This window comes from Heliangelus exortis, chromosome 5 (genome assembly GCF_036169615.1).
Source record: "Heliangelus exortis chromosome 5, bHelExo1.hap1, whole genome shotgun sequence".
Lineage (NCBI taxonomy): Eukaryota > Metazoa > Chordata > Aves > Apodiformes > Trochilidae > Heliangelus > Heliangelus exortis.
Window position 1 is genome coordinate 39980494 of NC_092426.1, and position 16563 is coordinate 39997056.

Sequence of the window (16563 nt, forward strand, 5' to 3'; positions counted from 1 at the left end):
TCCCGCCTTTCCTGGCCGCCCCGCAGCCCCCCCCCCGCCCCACGCCCGGCACCGCCCCGCTCGGGCCGCCCCGCCCAGGGTCCCCTCTCCAGCCCCGACTGCGGCGCGCGTTCCTTCCCCTCGTTGCCCTTGGTGCTCTCGTCCGTCTCCCTCCCCCGCTCCTCGGGTGGCCCGGCCCGGCGCGGCGCGGCCCTGCCCGCCGTGGGGATGGGTCTGGCGGCAGCGCTGAGCGCCGGGGCGGCCCGGCTGCTCTTCTACCCGACGCTGCTGTACACGGCGGCGTGGGCGCAGCTGCCCGGGTCCAGCCGGCCCTGGTTCCACCGCATCGACGAAGCCGTGCTGCTGGGGGCCCTTCCCCTGAGGGGACGCAGCCGCAGGGTAAGGCGGGCGCGGCGGGCCGGGCCGGGCCGGGCCAGCGGTTCCCGATGGTTCCCGACGGTGCCTGACGGTGCCTGACGATGCCTGTGCCCGCAGCTGGTGGCGGAGGAGAACGTGCGCGCCGTGGTCACCCTCAACGAGGAGTACGAGACCCGCTTCCTCTGTTTCTCCGCCCAGGTGAGGCCGGCGCCCCACGGGAAGGGTCCCTGCCCCTCGGGTGAAGCTCCGGCCACCTCCTGCCGAAACCCTGGCAGAGGTCCCCAAGTCCTCTGAAAGCCAAGAAGTGGCTTCTTCCTACCTAAGCCGACTTTAGAAATGATGTGACAAAAAACCGTGAGGATGCAAGTGAAGAGTTAGAGCTGCAGTGGTGGTGAAGGAAAGGGATCGTGAATCCTAGCCCAAAGCTGTGCAAATACAACACCTCCTTTTGTTTTGGGAAGAGATCCCAGCTCCCCTCCTTTTTTTTTTTTAGCTGAACTACCTGTTTTGAGTACCCTTCTCCTTTCGGGTAGGTGAGAACTGAAGTTTTCATCCATCTGATGCAAAGGATTGTCCTTCAAAGTCTGCATGCAACCCCACTGATTTTCCCAAGCATCTCAACTGTTTCTGTTTTCTTTCTGGGGAATAAAAACCAACGCAAAAAAACAACCAACCCACCACACGAAAACCCCAAGAAGTTAACTTATCAAATCTGCTCTCTCCATTTCAGGAATGGGAGGCAATGGGCGTGGAGCAACTGCGTCTCAGCACTGTGGATCTAACTGGAGTTCCCACCCTGGAAAATCTCCTCAAGGGTGTTGAATTTATTCTGAAACACCGAGCCTGTGGTAACAGCGTGTACGTGCACTGCAAGGCAGGACGTTCCCGCAGTGCCACCGTGGTGGCAGCATATTTAATTCAAGTAAGAAGGATTCTATGCTAAATGGGGTTTATTTTCAGACAGTCTGGACAAATACACCCAACCTTTACAGTCTGTTTTTGCTCAAGAATCCTGAGCATGTGCACGTGCATGAATATTAAATGATTTTATATAGTTTGGACTGGAGACCCATTTGAAGAGAGGTAGATAGCCAGGCCCCAAACTTATGCTGCTGTTTTGTAGAGTGTGTCAAATGCAACGGAAATGAATGAGAAAATGTCTCCTGGACTGCAGTCTAGGCTGTGATAATCCAGTTTATATTTGCACATCTCGTTCATCTGCACTTATAACGCTGCAAAGATAATGTTTACTGGTGAGGAGAGACTGGTGAAGCTGCACTGTAGCTGCCATTGTAAGTGGTCTTTCCATTCATGTGTACAGTCTGCCTCTGCCAGCTCAGTTATTAGCACAGCCAAAGATGTTCTGATCTCACAGGGAAGACCAAGTGTTGTTGCAACAAAGCTTTGAAACGCATGTTCTGATGCTGACATCTGCTGCTGGATCTGGTGGATAAGACTTCAGGAAGCTGCTCATTTTTCTGAGCCATTAATAGAGTCCTCGACAGGTTTTGAGTGATTTTGTTGTTAATTCTTTCTTTGGAGGAACAGATTGAGATGGGAATAACAAGTCACTTCTGAGGGTAGATGCGCTGAGCAGATTAAACATCCATTTTTGTTGCTCAGATTTCCTCCTTGGTTAACTGACATGGCAAGCCTCTAAGCTTTTCAACAAATACAGTTCAGGATCAAGGGACTTTTGTTTTCCAAGTTCCTCTGCAGACCCAACTGGGTCAGCAAGCACTATGAACACAATCCCACCTGAGTATTCTTCTGTTGGTGTCATTAAGTGCTCTCTGGAAATTTTTCCTTTAGTGCTGAAGGGAAAATTTTCTCAACTAGGTGCTGAAATGCCACGGGAGTACTAGTAAAGCTTAAGAAAAACAAAACAAAACAAAAAGCAAACAAAGAAAAAAACCCAACCCCAATCTTTTTGCTCTGGTCTGGTGGCACTAGGGCTAGAACAGTATCACAATATCACAGAAGCACAAATGGAGGTCCCAGGCATCAACCATCCCTCTTTAACTGAGGGACTCATTTGATGAATTTGACTCATTTGATGAACTTGCATTGATATTCAGGCCCCTCTGAGAGGAACACAAAATAAACAGAAGGAGTAAAGCAACAAGTTTTTTAACAATTCTTACGTTGCATGTAGCTTCTGGGAACGATCTATTAACTGTTGCAGAGATGGAATGGATTTTCACTGCAAGGTTTCTGTCTTTTCAGCTGCATCAGTGGAGCCCTCAAGAAGCAATAGAGGCCATTGCCAAGATCCGTCCCCACATCCTCATTCGGCACAAGCAAGTCCAGGTCCTGGAGACATTTTACAGGAACATGATGGCTGGAACAACTGCATAGTGTCAGTAAGAACTATCAAAATCTGTTTTCAAGCTTTCAAAAAAGCTTGTTTTAATGATCTAATGAAGGCTTAACCATTGTACTCCTTGATTATCAATAAAGAAGTTTTTACGCAAATTACAGTAAAGGTGAGGTTGGGCTGTTTCATTAAAGCTTTTTTTCCTTATGGTGAAGATCTTAGTTCACCGGGAGCCCTCCAGCTCTTCTCTCCCACACCAGGTATCAGTGCTGTGCCACACTGCAATCCACCCAAAGTTCTATAATACTTGCAGTAAAGGAAAAAAAAAAACAACTTTGTCTCAGCAGAGACTTTATTCAGATTCTTACCCAAAGGGTTACAGTGTCAACAGAGAGGTGTAGGAGGACGTGATCTTAATTCTGTCTCACCAACACTATGTTACGATGACAGGTGGGGATTCTCTATACAGTAAAGGAAGCCAATGCTTATAAAAAGGATCTCCCCCTTTATGCTGTGATGACAGAGCAGTAAGCAATTTCCCAGTCCATTACCACTCCTCTAAGAAGTGCTGAATGAGACAACCTACTGAATGTCTTGGGGTCAGCTCTGGAATCTGCTGTAAATATTTCTGTCAGACCCTCCTCCTACAACAGGGACATAGGAATATTTAAATGTCTCCATTGTGCCCTGGAGGACGTAGTACATGTCTAACTGTGACTGAAACCTTAGCAACACAGTCTCCCAGGCAGTAAAACTAGCAGTCTGGGCCAAGGACATTGTACATATGCTATAGGATTTATTATTGACAGATTGTTTTCCAGCTAAAAAAGCCATTTGCTGCAGTTTGGGCCTCAGACACAAGCAGCTTATCATCAAGGGATCAAAGTTAATAGCATTTAGTCCCTCTGAAATCTAAGATGCATCAGTTCAACTTTAGTAGTGCTATGTAAAAGAACCAGCCTGCAGCCAGGAAGTCTGCACTTTCTCTGCACAGGGGCAGAGAGGATGGGGTCTTCACTGGGTGCTGTGAGCTCAGAGTAACTGGGAGTGGTGGGCGCCTCAGCTATGCAGCAGAACTGCTGCTGCTGGGCCCGTTTTTCCTGCTCAGGCCAGGACAAACTGCAGGTTGGTGAGCAGCACTTTGATGCCACTTGTGATTGTCACAACGGAGGTGGCCGGGTTAAGTTTAAAAGTATTCGCATCGCCCTTTTTGTAGCGGTCACGGAAGACATAGATGCTGCCGTTGCAGCTGGCAATCTTCCAGAGGGATGGAACTGAGCTCCAGGCATCTGGCAGGCACAGCCGGGTGAAGCTGTCCAGCAGGGGGTTGTAGCAGAGCAGGGAGTCCCCCTCGGCCACAATGAACACCACATCCTTGTGTACGGCGGCGTGCATCCTCCCGGCAAAGGGCAGAACGTAGGGCTTCACGTGGCACTTCTCTGTGTTGGTGTCGTAGCACTGGATCAGCCGGGAGGGCTTGGTGAAGAAGTCCAAATCGTTTTCCTCCCCCCCCAGCAGGTAAATGACACCGTTTAGGTTTACACCCGCAGCTCCAGACACCGCCACTTCCAACTGACTGGTCTCCGTCCAGACGTTATCTCGTACCCTGTAGTATATGACAGCATTAGAGAGGGTGTCCTGCAGAGTTTTTCCTCCCAGGGAATATATTGCATCCTTGCTGGGCACGGAGACCAGGGTGTGCTGGAGCCGGTCGCGGGGCAGGGGGGCACACCATTCCCAGTCTATGGTTGCGTTGTTGCATTTCCACATGCGCCGGGGGATGGAGCCCCCGACAACGTAGAGGTCACTGCCGTGCTTGCAGGCTGCAGTGATCTGGTGGCACAGACTGTTCTGGCCACTGACGCTGATGGAGTCGTCAGCGCAGTGCAGGGAGACGGCAAGCGAGTGTGTACGTGACGACTCCTTCCCAATCAGGTAGATGTGAACGTTTTCTCCGATCACCTGAGGGAAAGGAGGAGTGTGTGATCCAGCAGAATTGGAGATGTATACACAAGCATCAGTGGCACATAAAAAAATCAAGTTTTTCAGCCCGGGACCCACCCACAGGCCTGAGGTTTGCGAGCTGCTCCCCAGGCCCTGCCGCCCAGCAGCATTCAGAGCCTCAGAGCCTTTTCAAGGTCCCAATCACCTCTGTTACAGCAGAAGAACAACAGACCTCACTGGAACCCAAGCATCTATGGTTTAGCCAAGGGCTGGTCCCATCACTGATGGAGCAGAGCTGTTATGAGGGGAATGCCAAACTCAAATTTCTGAATGGTCTCTTTGGTCATTGAGCATAACAGGTGAAATTTGTTGGTGGAATAAGTTTTTGTGTCAGTCCTCCAGTCACTAGTGAAAGCAGCCTCAGGTTAAATTACGAAAGCTGTCAGCAGGGTTGCTACTTATTTCTGACTACAAAAGCATTCCTTACACACAAACTGTGAATTTCAATGGTACTTGGGTTTCCTGACTTTGGAGTCACACCTGTGAGCTTCAGAACACCCTGCTGCCTTGGGAAGGGCAACACCAGCAAGTGCTACACCAGCCCTGGAATACAAATCTTTTTGTACCTTCAGACTCGATCGCAGGGTCTCTGAAAAGCCCGCTCGCTCCTCCTTGTTGAAGTTGATCCAGGTTTCTATGGCAACTGTTGGATTCTGAGAACAGGGAACGCCATCTGCAGTTTGGGGACAGAAAGGCCTTTATGATATCCAGACAAAGGTGTATGTACTCAGGAACATCCTTTTCCTGTGACTCCCTCCCCCCATCTCCCACCACAAACCCTGCTTTCTAGAGATGAAAAAAAGTTACAGAGGTTTATAGATTTTTGCAGGTAGGATCAGCACTGCCAGCCAGACACCTGCATGAAACCAGTTTGGATACATATCAGAAGACAGAGCTGCCAGATCCTAAGCACTTTGGATGAGTTTCAACAAAGGAACCCATGTTCGAGAGGAAGAGGGCAGGAAAGAGAACTCGGATGATCTGTGATGCTGAAAAATATTTTCTCATTTAAGCATTTAGGCAAAGAGGTTCTCTTAGTTGAAAACTGCAGTAGCTGCCTTTCTGACTGGTCCTAGACACCCACCTAGCACAAGCCCTCTGCAGAAATTTTCTTTCTCTGAGCACTGTCAGACAGCTGACCCTCAAGACTGAACATCTGGTGTTGCTGCTATCCTCTTAACATTTGGAAATCCCCAACGAGCAGCTACAGCTTTCCTTAGCAGGGTGATGGTAGGAAACTTAACAGACTGTATCACTTTTCAATTTTGTTTCCAGACATAATAGAAGTTTTTTTGGTTGTGCCACAAACAATTGCATCATCATCAGCTGTACATTACCTGACAGACTTTAGGTATTTATTCACTTCCAGTCTGAAATCCAGCAAGCTGCTATCACACCAGCCTGTATTAACTGAGAGGTTTCCTTATGAAGGTTCTGTGATTTTGTAGTCTGCTCTCATGACAAACCCTGAATTCAATAATACTGAAGGCAGCAGACAAATTCCTGCACTTTTCTCTGTACTGGCAGGGAGGAGAAGACTGGAACGAAAACAGGTATTTTCAACTCTGTTTACTTTCAAAAGGAATTTTTGTGAATTCTTCATCATATGTAGTGGCTAAATGGAAAAACTTTGATTTTGAAGTGGGTCCTAGAGTGCAACAAAAAGTAAGCTTAATAAATTACTGTCCTCATGAAATTTATTTTAGTCCTTGCCAGCAACAGCTTCCTCTAACTGCCTATTCAATACACAAAGATGGAAGAACTGCAAACCAGTAAGATTTTTCCCACAGCAACAGAAGCGGATTTCAGATTTTAATCCACTTCATGAGTTAAGTTCTGGCAGAAATATTGAGTAATGTGATTACATGGAAATATATGATGCATGGGAACATATTTTCTTTAGCAATTGTTTGAATTTAGAACCACAAGCACCAATGGCTGTAGTCCTAAAACTATGGTCACTATATGGAATCCCTACTAGAAAATTGAGGCCAACTGACCTCTATAGCTTTATTTCAACATTTTAGGAATACCTTTTTTTTAGTAAGGTCACAGCTTAGTTTAAAAACTTTAGCTAGTTACCAAAATTACTCTAATTTTATCATAGTTTTGTTTGAGCTATCACTTATATATTCTCAACAGGTTTCTGACTGTCAGTTTCTTCAGATGCAACATAATGCATTATCTGTAAAGATTCTCATATGCACAGCATAAGCTTTAAAGGCACTTTATGTGTTATGGACAGATTTGCCAGCATTCCATACAAAGCAGTCATGGTAGGCTTGATGTTGTAACAGGATATAAAGTACATGACACACAAAGTACAGCTATTTAATCATTTACAACATGATTTAATTGAAGCCAGAAGAGGCAATCTTTTTGGTCCCTAGTCCAGAACATTTGAATGCACGAGCTGCTTCTTGCTTCCTCTGGCCATGATACACAAATGCATAAAAATAGGTTTGTGAGTGTGGCATTACAGAGAGGTTTTCAAGCACAGGCTGTACCTGCCAGGGCAGCAGAGAATCTTTCAGGATTGTTGGCAGCTGGACTATGTTTTGACACACCCATCACAACCCTGAGTCACTGCAATTACTCTGGAAGGCCATTGTCTTCACAAGAATGGCAATTACTGTAGTACCTAAGAAGTCAGAATGCCTCTACTTCAGTCAGCTGGGTGCCTAGCCTAGATAATCCTAACAAGGATGTACAATTGTTAGTAACACTGAAGTAGTCTAAAAATACCTTCTTACAAATGCCAAGTTGATGTATTACTATGTTAAATGATTATGAACTAAAAAAAAAAAAAAAAGATTATGCTCATAGGATGTCAGTTTCTGCTAAGACTTCTTTGTTTTCCTTTTAATGCAAATAAAAATAAATTGCATTTTTGAAAGTCACCAACTTAGGTTTAAAAACCTGTAGTACTTCTGACTCAGGAACTGGTGGGCATTACCACCATCCTCTGTGCCCCTTTTCTATAGCATTGATGCTTCACATCCAGTAACAATTCAGAATTAAGTTATCCAGAATGTTTTGCTTTGCTTAGCTTAGCTAAGCCTCTGAACAGACATTCTGAAAGCTTGGCTCTTTCCATCCATTTTGCTCAACCCCTGGTTCACTGTCTGAAAGTGTCTTTCTCCATCCATACCCTGGCTCCTTACCTGTCAGGATGTCTGTCAGCAGGCGGACAGGCAGGTGTAGGAACTCCTCTGTGCCTTGCAGCTGAGACAAATGTGACTTTGCACAGTGCTTGGCAGCTGTGTAGAGCTCCACATCACTGTGTTGATCTGCCAACCACATCACCTGCAGACAGTTCCTAACCTGCACCGTCCGGGCCAGAAAACGGGAGCACTCTTCAAAAAGGGCAGTCAGCTGGTACATGTCTGCCACTTCATAAGTTTCCTGCAACTCCTCTGCTCTCAGCTTTACAGTCCCGTGGTAGATGTAGTCCACAAGGAGCTGAAAGACACTCTCACTAACGTCCTGCAGCTCAATGACCCGGTTGTGGGCCTCCTTTAGGTTGGAAGTGAACATGGAACGAAAAAAACAGCTCTGAGCTGAGAGGACCAAACGGTGCAGCTGGAATTCTTTGCCTTCCACTGATATTGTAACATCAGCAAAGAGCTCATCCTCCAAGCACAATTTCATGATGCCCTGGGCCACACGGCCCGAGTGGGAGCGGTCGGTGAAGGTGTAGTTCACAAAGTAGTTTTCTTCTGCAGAGGAGCCTCCGGTCTCTTCTGATGAGTCCATGGTGCTGCACAGATCAGACCTCCAGCAATCTGTAAAATCACAATGATTATATGGCTTTCTCTCTCCACTAACAAGATGATGCAGTACTTCAGGCTACAGGGGAAAAAAAAAAAAAATCAAACGTTTTGGTAAGAGGCCAGCATATTTTAGACTGAATATAAATAGCGCAGCTTGAGCTTCAGAATCTCAAACAAGAAAATCAACGAAACAACAACAAAAAAAAGAGAAGTTGGCATAATTAAAATTATAATATATACCAGACTTTCAGCACAGTGAGCATCAGGTCCCAGCAGAGCTGGGAGATGTGCATATCTTTTCACCACTCATTTCACCAGCACAAAGAAACACTGCTGCAGTTATTCAAGCGTAAAGTCCAGCAACCACTCTAGGAAACTCTCAAAGCCAAAAGAATGTGGCAACACCATAACTGGGCTAGACAGGAGAAGGATTACAGCACCACACTAATGAAGACCACAGAGAGCAGTTCATACCACCAGGAGGAGTTAATTATCATCTGAAACTCAGACAATGAATCTGTGTGTGGTATCAAGCAAGGTGAACTTGGGTTTTACCAAAAAGATGGACAAGAAGTCTGCCAGACACAACCACCAGCCCTTCAAGCTAACCAAATGAGATAACTGATGGTTACACTCAGTTTGTTAATGTGCCAGAAACATTCAGCATGCAAAACAGCCTGTTAGATGTTGTTAGCCACTGTACTCCAAGTGGTAAGGAGAACTCAGTTTAAAAGATAACACCTCTTACTGGGTACCAGAGATTGTTTGCAGAGCTCCAAGCAGTTTGTGGGTCAAGGAGGTTCTGAACCAGAGAAGGACTGCTGTAGAAAAGAGCTCTTTTTTAACATGGCTCTTGACAAACAAGCAAGAAGATGTCCACTCACATTAACTTATAACTTTTCACCTCAACCATCAGCCATGGTGACTGATTAAATTTCAATTAATGCTGAACACGATTTCCAGGATGGTGTTTCCCAAGGTGCAGGATCTTTCTCCAGGAGATTCATAGTCATTCTTCCATACTTTACTTTGTCAAACATGCATTTTCTTACAGTAGCTCTGTAAGATGCCAGTTTGTACAGGAGGGCTCCTAAGATCCTTGCTCAAGTTTTATTCACAAGAAGTATGTCTGCACCACTAATTGGCCGGACAGGTCTGTCCCATCCCTTCCCTGATGATGCCCTTCTTTAATTGTACCCTTATTGTGATTATACCATAGTTCTGGGCTGCCTGAAAAGTACCTGTGTATTACTCTGTAAGAGAATGAGGAATTGCCATTAAGAGGGAACACATCAGTGCTACTTTTCCAGCTCTACCAAGTACCAAGCCTGCAAACTGGCTCCCACTTCAGTTCACGCTTTTGATCCTTACAATCAAGGCACTCAGAATTCCAGCACAGAATGCTGCAGTGACCATGCAGAGCAGCAGGAGAGGGGGGGTTGGTCAGCCTGGAGAATAGGATGCTCTGGGGAGACCTTAGAGCAGCCTTCCTGTACTTGAGGGAAAAAACCTTTAGGAAAGCTGGGGAGGGATTTTTTCAAGGGCTTGTAGTGCCAGGAGGAGAGGGAACAATTTTCAGCTGAAGGAGAGGAGATTTAGGTTAGATATTAGGAAGAAATTCTTTCCTGTGAGGGTGCTGAGCCCCTGTGCCAGGTTTCCCAGGGAAGCAGTGGCTGCCCCATCCCTGGCAGTGTCTCAGGTCAGGTTGGATGGGGCTTGGAGCAACCTGGGATGGTGGGAGGTGTCCCTGCCCATGCAGGGGGGTGGCACTGGGGGAGCTTTAAGGTCCCTTCCAACCCAAACCACTCTGAGTCCATGAGATGGATGGATGAAGCACTCTGCCCTCTTGGCACAGCAGAACCAGCTGCCCCAAACACCTTGAACCGTTTCCAGAGATCTTGTGCCCAATTCATGACCAAAATACCAAAAGCCTCACAATCTCCCCGGCAAGCACAAAGTTCCCCTCTGCACCCACGACACCTCCACTATAAAGAAAAGAGAAGCGCAGGAGCCGCAAAGACTTCCCGCGCAGCAACACCTTTATGTCCCACACCTTCTGCGCCTGATCAGAGCCAGGACCTGCCCTTTGCCAGCCTACAGGTGACCAACCCCGGTACCGGGGAACCCACCGACACACCTGACAGCGCCTGCCGGTTCTGGGGGCAGAAAACCCGATTCGGGGAAAAGCGGCAGCCCACCGCGCCACGGCCATGCTCCCGCCCGGACATCCGCGGGAGCCCTCCCAAGCGCTGCCTCATCCCGGGGCTCGGCCAGCACCGCCGCCTCCGCTCCCAGGCAGCTCCCGCCGGGCTCCCCGGCCGCCGTTCCGCCTCAAGGCGGCCGCACGACACCCACCTGCGGCGGCGGCGGTGCCTCCCTTCATGCCGCCCCCGGAGCCTCCCGCCGCCCCGGGCTGCCCAGCGGCTCCTCCGCTCCCCCTCACCCCGCGCCGGGAACCCGCCGCTACCGGACACCCACCCGGAAGCGTCCCCGGGAAGCCTCACGCAAGCTTCCGCCCCCCGGGGGAAGCCGAGGCGGCGGTGTCGGCATCGCTTTCCGGTTCCGGTCCCGGTCCGTGCCCTTGCCCATCCGTGTCCCGGCGGCGGGGATGTTGGCGGCGGCGGCGAGGGGTTTGGCGCGGGCTGCGCTGCGAGGTGAGCGGCGCCCCGGCGACTCTTCCCGGGCCGGACGGTTGCCAGTGGTCGTTGATCCGTGTCCGTTTCTCCCCGCAGGTGGCTTAGGCCCGGGGACGGCGGCGGCCCAGGCCCGGCTGGCGGGGAGCTCTACGGCGGAGACCCGGCGTGAGTGGGGAGGCAGCGGGGCCCGGCGGGCAGCGGAGGGGTTGGCGGGGTGCGGTGGGGTCCGGGTCAGGTCCCGCCTGCTGCTGGGCAGAGCTGTGCCTGGGAGACAGCTCCTTAGCCCCCTCCTTGCCATGAATGCTGCTCGTTGTTTGTAATCCCAAACGAGCAATAACAACCACCAAAAAAGCCACACAGGATGTGTTTTGATGACCTGGGGTGGGGGGTGTTGTTACTTCGGTGCTGGCACACCAAACAAAATCGGGTTTATTTTGCCCACTAAAGAAAATGAAACAAAACCAAAAAAACCCAAACGTTTCAAGACCCAGGCTGGATGTCATGAGCAGTATCTGAGTTCAGCCTGTCCTGTTATCTCTGTCATCTTCATCTGATTACTTGCTCCTCCATCATCTTGCTGGACTGTTCCCCCTCCTGCACAAAAACACTTCTGCTAAGCACTGACACAGACTTCTTACCCCAGCCTCCAGTTCCAGAGTGTTGTGTGCACCAGGACGCATGTGTTGTGCTATGATCTAGGCTCTGTTATACTCCACAATACATCTATGTGGTATTTAGCTTTGGATTTACCATAAATAAGCTTTGCAGGTACCTAAGGTGATGCAGCCTGGCTTCTGCAGGAGCTACTGACAGGCAGGATCTGAAAGCTGCCAGCTCTGAGATTGGTTAAAACCATTATAAAGTCAGGGGTTGGAATCACTTAATGTAGCTTTCTGTATTCCCTGCCATAATCTTGGGAACTTTATTTTTCTGCTTAGCTACTGTCAGACCAAAAAATGAAGTAGAACAGAAGCAGCTATGTGCCTTTGGGGAGTATGTGGCTGAGATTCTGCCCAAGTATATCCAGCAAGTACAGGTAGGTGCTGTTCAAGAAACTGTTCTGGGAGGGGGGAGTGGGACCCTACAAACAAGCACACTACTTGTTTGTTAGCTGTTTTCAGCAGTTGCTCTGGGAAGAAAGATTGTGAGAATCCCATGAAATGTACTGCTGTTAGTAAGCCCTTTTATTTGATGTCATTATGTGTCTGTTGTACTCTGTTCAGGTGTCCTGCTGGATTCAGCCTGCTGTTCAGTCCTCTTGGTGTTTGTACTCATTCCCTTTCCTCTGTTTTCATCAGGTGACCTGTTTCAATGAGCTGGAACTTCTCATCCACCCAGATGGGATCATCCCAGTCCTCACCTTCCTTCGAGATCACACCAATGCACAGTTTAAATCCTTGGCTGACCTGACTGCTGTCGATGTCCCCTCTCGTCATTACCGCTTTGAGGTAAGAGCTGCTCAAAGGTGCAGGGCTTGGAGAGTTTCACAAGTGCTGTGGGTGCTGTTGCAGTTCTGACCCCATATTTTGCTTTTCGACAGCAAAGGGAAAATCTACTCTGAAGTGCTGGGTTTTGTTTAACATGTGGTTGTGGAAGCAGTAGTCAAACTACAGGGGTTCCTATAAAATGGGAAGTTTGCTGGTGACAGGTCTCTTTTCTCAGTGACTGCTATCCCTGGAGGTTCTCAACTGTCCTTCTGCTCCTGAGGCCTGTTCTCCTGTTTCTGTGGCCATTGCACTCTTGCTGGGAGCTGTAGTGCTTGCTGTGTTTGACACGTGGCATCCACTGCTGGGAGCATGCAGCCATTAGATGACCTGAGTATAGCTTTGTGTGTTTTGTATTGATCTTACTTTTATTATCACTTTATTAAATCCATTTTCATTTCAATCTATGAGTCTCCTTTCCTTTTCCTGATTCCCTTTCTTGGGTGAGGAGGGGTCATTGGATGGTGGAAGAGCTGATTTAAAAGGCAGCTTCTAAAGATAGAAGTGGTCAACTACTGGAACCTCAGTTGTAACAGTGCCTTTTAGTTCCTAGCTCCAAAGTGCTGAATGTGATTCTGCTGATCCAGAAATAATTTCAGTGTTTGCCTTTGCTTAGCCCAGTGCTGTACTTCAGAGAGATCCATAAATGCCATACAAGACTAACACCCTTTCTGGTTTTGCTTCAGATTGTTTACAATCTCCTGTCTCTGCGGTTCAACAGTCGGATCCGTGTGAAGACCTACACGGATGAGCTGACCCCTCTTGACTCAGCTGTGTCTGTGCACAAGGCAGCAAACTGGTATGAAAGAGAGGTGAGAGCCAGTGTATTTGGGAGCAGAGGTGGAGGGGGGTTGCATTTTCCTCTTTAAGCTGTTTGCCTTTTCAGAACAGGAGATAAAAGGGTGTTTGATCTGCTTTTGGATGAGTTCCTGCATCAGTTTCACACAAAACTAGGCATAGAACTGAGATTTTATGGACCTAATACATGAAGGTTTTTTTGTTTGTTATTTGTTTTTTTTCTAATCTAATGCAACTCCCTTTCATTTAGGTTTGGGACATGTATGGGGTTTTCTTCGCCAACCACCCTGATCTAAGGAGAATCCTCACAGACTATGGATTTGAGGGCCATCCTTTCCGGAAGGATTTTCCACTCTCTGGTTATGTGGAGGTAGGAGGAGATACTCTCATGTCTGAAGTTACCCAATCTCTCCAATACTTTTACCTGAGCTTCAGTACAGAAATGAGATTGCTTTGCAGTGCTTTGTCTGGAAGGCATTAAGAGTCTTTCACTTGCTTGTGTCCCAGAGGAGTTGTATAGATCTCCTACATGGAAACTGGAAGTCATCAAAAAATGTTGTCTAATAAGTTAAGGCAGCCTGAGGCCAGAGACGTGGAGCAGATTTCATGACCAGAGACAAGTCAGATCAGGTAGAGAAAGGGCTTCTGCTTTTACCATGTCTTCTGAAAGATTAAAATTTCCAGTGCAAAGACAGAGACTCCCAGAGGAAAGGAGGACTGAACTGTTCTTAATGCAGTTGGAACTCCTTCTTTTGTAGGCCTAGGTTATAAAACTCAAGTTGAAGTGACTCTTGCCATTTACCAGACTTCTGTTTGTCATACCATAAGGGAAATGAGTGTGTTTGGTATCTGTCTAGTTCCTAATGACTGCCTTGCAGAAGCAGTTGTTTTGTGCAGTTCTGAGTTGAATCTTGAGAGAAAATAGTGAGGTTCTGCTGGCAACAGGGGGTTTTAAGAAAAATAGAAATAACAGCAAATCCTGCAGGTGGGGACCAGGCAGTATCTCCTGAGCTGTGGTGGCAATTCTGGTCTTGGATGGGAATAAATCAGGGCAGTCAGAAGTGTCTGGTACTCACCCACACTTTGCCCTGGTTGTCTTTTTGTCCCATGTTCTGGGTGTTACACTTGAGGACAATTAAAACCAAACAAACTGCCACATTGTGAAGATTCATGAGAGTAGTCCCCAGCTATGCCAGGTGAACAGGCTGCCTTATTTCAGTGACTGGAGAAATTCCTTTATCACATGGCAAGCTAAATGCTTTATTTCATGTGGGCTGCATGTTGGAAACTCTGTGTTCAGGGTGGTGACCCAGGACACCTGAGGTGTGTAGGAGCAAAGAAGGGTTCTCCTTCTGGAGAGTGAGTGTGGATCAGCAGGAAGGCAGGAGGGCTCTGCAGAGGGACCTGGACAGAGTGGAGAGTTGGGATGATCCCAGTGGGATGAGGTTCAACACAACAGCCCCATGGGGAGCTCCAGGCTGGGCACAGAGTGGCAGAAAGGGACCTGGGAGTCTGGATTGCCAGGAAGCTGAACAGGAGCCAGCAGTGTGCCCAGGTGGCCAAGAAGGCCAATGGCATCCTGGGCTGGCTCAGGAACAGCGTGGCCAGCAGGTCCAGGGAAGGGATTCTGCCCCTGTGCTCAGCCCTGGGGAGGCCACAGCTTGAGTCCTGTGTCCAGTTCTGGGCCCCTCAGCTCAGGAAGGAGCTTGAGGTGCTGGAGCAGGTCCAGAGAAGAGCAAGGAGGCTGGGAAGGGATCCAGCACAAGTCCTGTGAGGAAGGGCTGAGGGAGCTGGGGGTGTTGAGGCTGGAGAAGAGGAGGCTCAGGGGAGACCTCATCACTCTCTACAACTCCCTGAAAGGAGGTTGGAGCCGGGGGGGGTTGGGCTCTTTTCCCAGGCAACTCTCAGCAAGACAAGAGGGCACAAGAGGTCTCAAGTTGTGCCAGGGGAGGTTTAGGTTGGACATTAGAAAGAATTTCTTTATGGAGAGGGTGATCAGACATTGGAATGGGCTGCCCAGGGAAGTGGTGGATTCTCCATCCCTGGAGATATTTAAAAAGAGCCTGGATGTGGCACTCAGTGCCATGGGCTGGGAACCATGGGGGGAGTGGATCAAGGGTTGGACTTGATGATCTCAGAGGTCCCTTCCAACCCAGCTGATTCTATGATTCCTGGAGAGCCCAGAGACCTTGGTGGCATCCGGAGGGCTCTTGTTTACGAGAACTGAAGCTGCGGGAGTGGGAAATGGGATTGCCTGTACCAGGGGGTGCTCTGGGTCAGCACTCTGTACAATTAGCGGCAGAGGTGCCATGGGGACTGTATGCAGACACTGTTGTGTGTTCTCTGCACTGCTCCAGGTCAGGTATGATGATGAAGTCAAACGGGTGGTGGCAGAACCTGTGGAGCTATCCCAGGAATTTCGCAAGTTCGACCTGAACAGTCCTTGGGAGGCATTTCCAGCCTATCGTGCAGCTCCAGAACCCCTGAAGATAGAAGCAGGAGCCAAGAAAGAAGATGCAAAGTAGCAGCAGAAGGGAGCTGATGCATCACACCATCCGTTCTGTTCCAACATAGTATTTATAATAATAAATTCCTATGAGATTCTTTCCTGCTTTGGTGACATGAATGTTGTTTTCAAACTAGATGGAAAGCACAAGGTGAGGGGTGCTAATTTGTAATCCTGGTAATCCAACTGGGAGATGTTTATCTGCTGCTTTGACTTGTAGGACTCTGGATTTGTCTTCTTGGTTTGCAAATTAAATGGAGTCCAGGTATTCCCTGTAGCTCCTATGCTTTGTCTGCACTGCTTTTGCTAGCTGTCCATGCAGGTGTAAATCCTAACCTGAGGTGTAAATCCTAACCTCAGGGCTTGCTAGGAGGTTATTCTGAAGCTGCTGTGTATCTTAAGCAATGGGACAGCAGGGTCTCAGCTCCAAGATGGGTTTTGGGAAGACTGTAAGAATACAGCAAACACACAAAGCTTTTGTAAATGGTTCTGGTACAGCTATTAGGACAACAGAGGTTGTACCTGGGTCCAAACAGTCAGGAAGATCACTGCATTGTTTCCTTGCAAATTATTAGGTCAGTGCCTGTTCTCCCAGCAGAAGGAGCTGTAGGTAACATCTCTCACATGCTACTCCCTTTTGTTGGCTTTTTTCTTCACAGTCAAGCAGTCTTTATGTTTTCCAGAATCT

General features: G+C 48.3%; 3 protein-coding genes across 6 annotated transcripts; 2 read left to right on the forward strand and 1 right to left on the reverse strand.

The window, feature by feature from the left end:
* Window positions 1–71: 71 nt before the first annotated feature.
* PTPMT1 (protein tyrosine phosphatase mitochondrial 1) lies at window positions 72–2842 on the forward strand. Its single transcript, XM_071744984.1, has 4 exons — window positions 72–378; window positions 475–555; window positions 1088–1279; window positions 2584–2842. Exons 1-4 carry the CDS (start codon window positions 208–210, stop codon window positions 2713–2715), a joined length of 576 nt encoding a protein of 191 aa, XP_071601085.1. The 5' UTR covers window positions 72–207; the 3' UTR covers window positions 2716–2842.
* A 166-nt stretch (window positions 2843–3008) lies between these two features.
* KBTBD4 (kelch repeat and BTB domain containing 4) lies at window positions 3009–11040 on the reverse strand. 4 transcript variants are annotated; one of them, XM_071744965.1, is made up of 5 exons: window positions 10815–10852; window positions 9200–9274; window positions 7843–8463; window positions 5245–5351; window positions 3009–4636 (listed from the first exon to the last, which is right to left on the reverse strand). In XM_071744965.1, exons 3-5 carry the CDS (start codon window positions 8432–8434, stop codon window positions 3779–3781), a joined length of 1557 nt encoding a protein of 518 aa, XP_071601066.1. In that variant the 5' UTR covers window positions 8435–8463; window positions 9200–9274; window positions 10815–10852; the 3' UTR covers window positions 3009–3778. The 4 variants fall into 4 exon arrangements, with proteins under 4 accessions (XP_071601066.1, XP_071601064.1, XP_071601067.1 ...); XM_071744963.1 differs by lacking the exons at window positions 9200–9274; window positions 10815–10852 and adding an exon at window positions 10930–11040 and having other exon boundaries at window positions 7843–8527; XM_071744966.1 differs by lacking the exons at window positions 9200–9274; window positions 10815–10852 and adding an exon at window positions 10930–11020.
* NDUFS3 (NADH:ubiquinone oxidoreductase core subunit S3) lies at window positions 10981–15973 on the forward strand. Its single transcript, XM_071744985.1, has 7 exons — window positions 10981–11105; window positions 11184–11252; window positions 12026–12123; window positions 12386–12535; window positions 13258–13383; window positions 13620–13739; window positions 15727–15973. Exons 1-7 carry the CDS (start codon window positions 11060–11062, stop codon window positions 15892–15894), a joined length of 777 nt encoding a protein of 258 aa, XP_071601086.1. The 5' UTR covers window positions 10981–11059; the 3' UTR covers window positions 15895–15973.
* Window positions 15974–16563: the final 590 nt, after the last annotated feature.

What these genes read in the sequence shown, in the direction of transcription:
- PTPMT1 (XM_071744984.1), top strand. Translation starts at nt 208, where the DNA reads ATGGGTCTGGCGGCAGCGCTGAGCGCCGGGGCGGCCCGGCTGCTCTTC. An exon ending in TCCTCTGTTTCTCCGCCCAG is followed by an intron (nt 556 to 1,087) that starts GTGAGGCCGGCG and finishes TCTCCATTTCAG; the next exon opens with GAATGGGAGGCAATGGGCGT. An exon ending in TGGCAGCATATTTAATTCAA is followed by an intron (nt 1,280 to 2,583) that starts GTAAGAAGGATT and finishes CTGTCTTTTCAG; the next exon opens with CTGCATCAGTGGAGCCCTCA.
- KBTBD4 (XM_071744963.1), bottom strand. Translation starts at nt 11,040, where the DNA reads ATGGGCAAGGGCACGGACCGGGACCGGAACCGGAAAGCGATGCCGACA. An exon ending in CTTCCCGGGGACGCTTCCGG is followed by an intron (nt 8,528 to 10,929) that starts GTGGGTGTCCGG and finishes TTTCCCCTGTAG; the next exon opens with CCTGAAGTACTGCATCATCT. An exon ending in GCTGACAGACATCCTGACAG is followed by an intron (nt 5,352 to 7,842) that starts GTAAGGAGCCAG and finishes CCCAAACTGCAG; the next exon opens with ATGGCGTTCCCTGTTCTCAG.
- NDUFS3 (XM_071744985.1), top strand. Translation starts at nt 11,060, where the DNA reads ATGTTGGCGGCGGCGGCGAGGGGTTTGGCGCGGGCTGCGCTGCGAG. An exon ending in GGCGCGGGCTGCGCTGCGAG is followed by an intron (nt 11,106 to 11,183) that starts GTGAGCGGCGCC and finishes TTCTCCCCGCAG; the next exon opens with GTGGCTTAGGCCCGGGGACG. An exon ending in CAAACTGGTATGAAAGAGAG is followed by an intron (nt 13,384 to 13,619) that starts GTGAGAGCCAGT and finishes CCTTTCATTTAG; the next exon opens with GTTTGGGACATGTATGGGGT.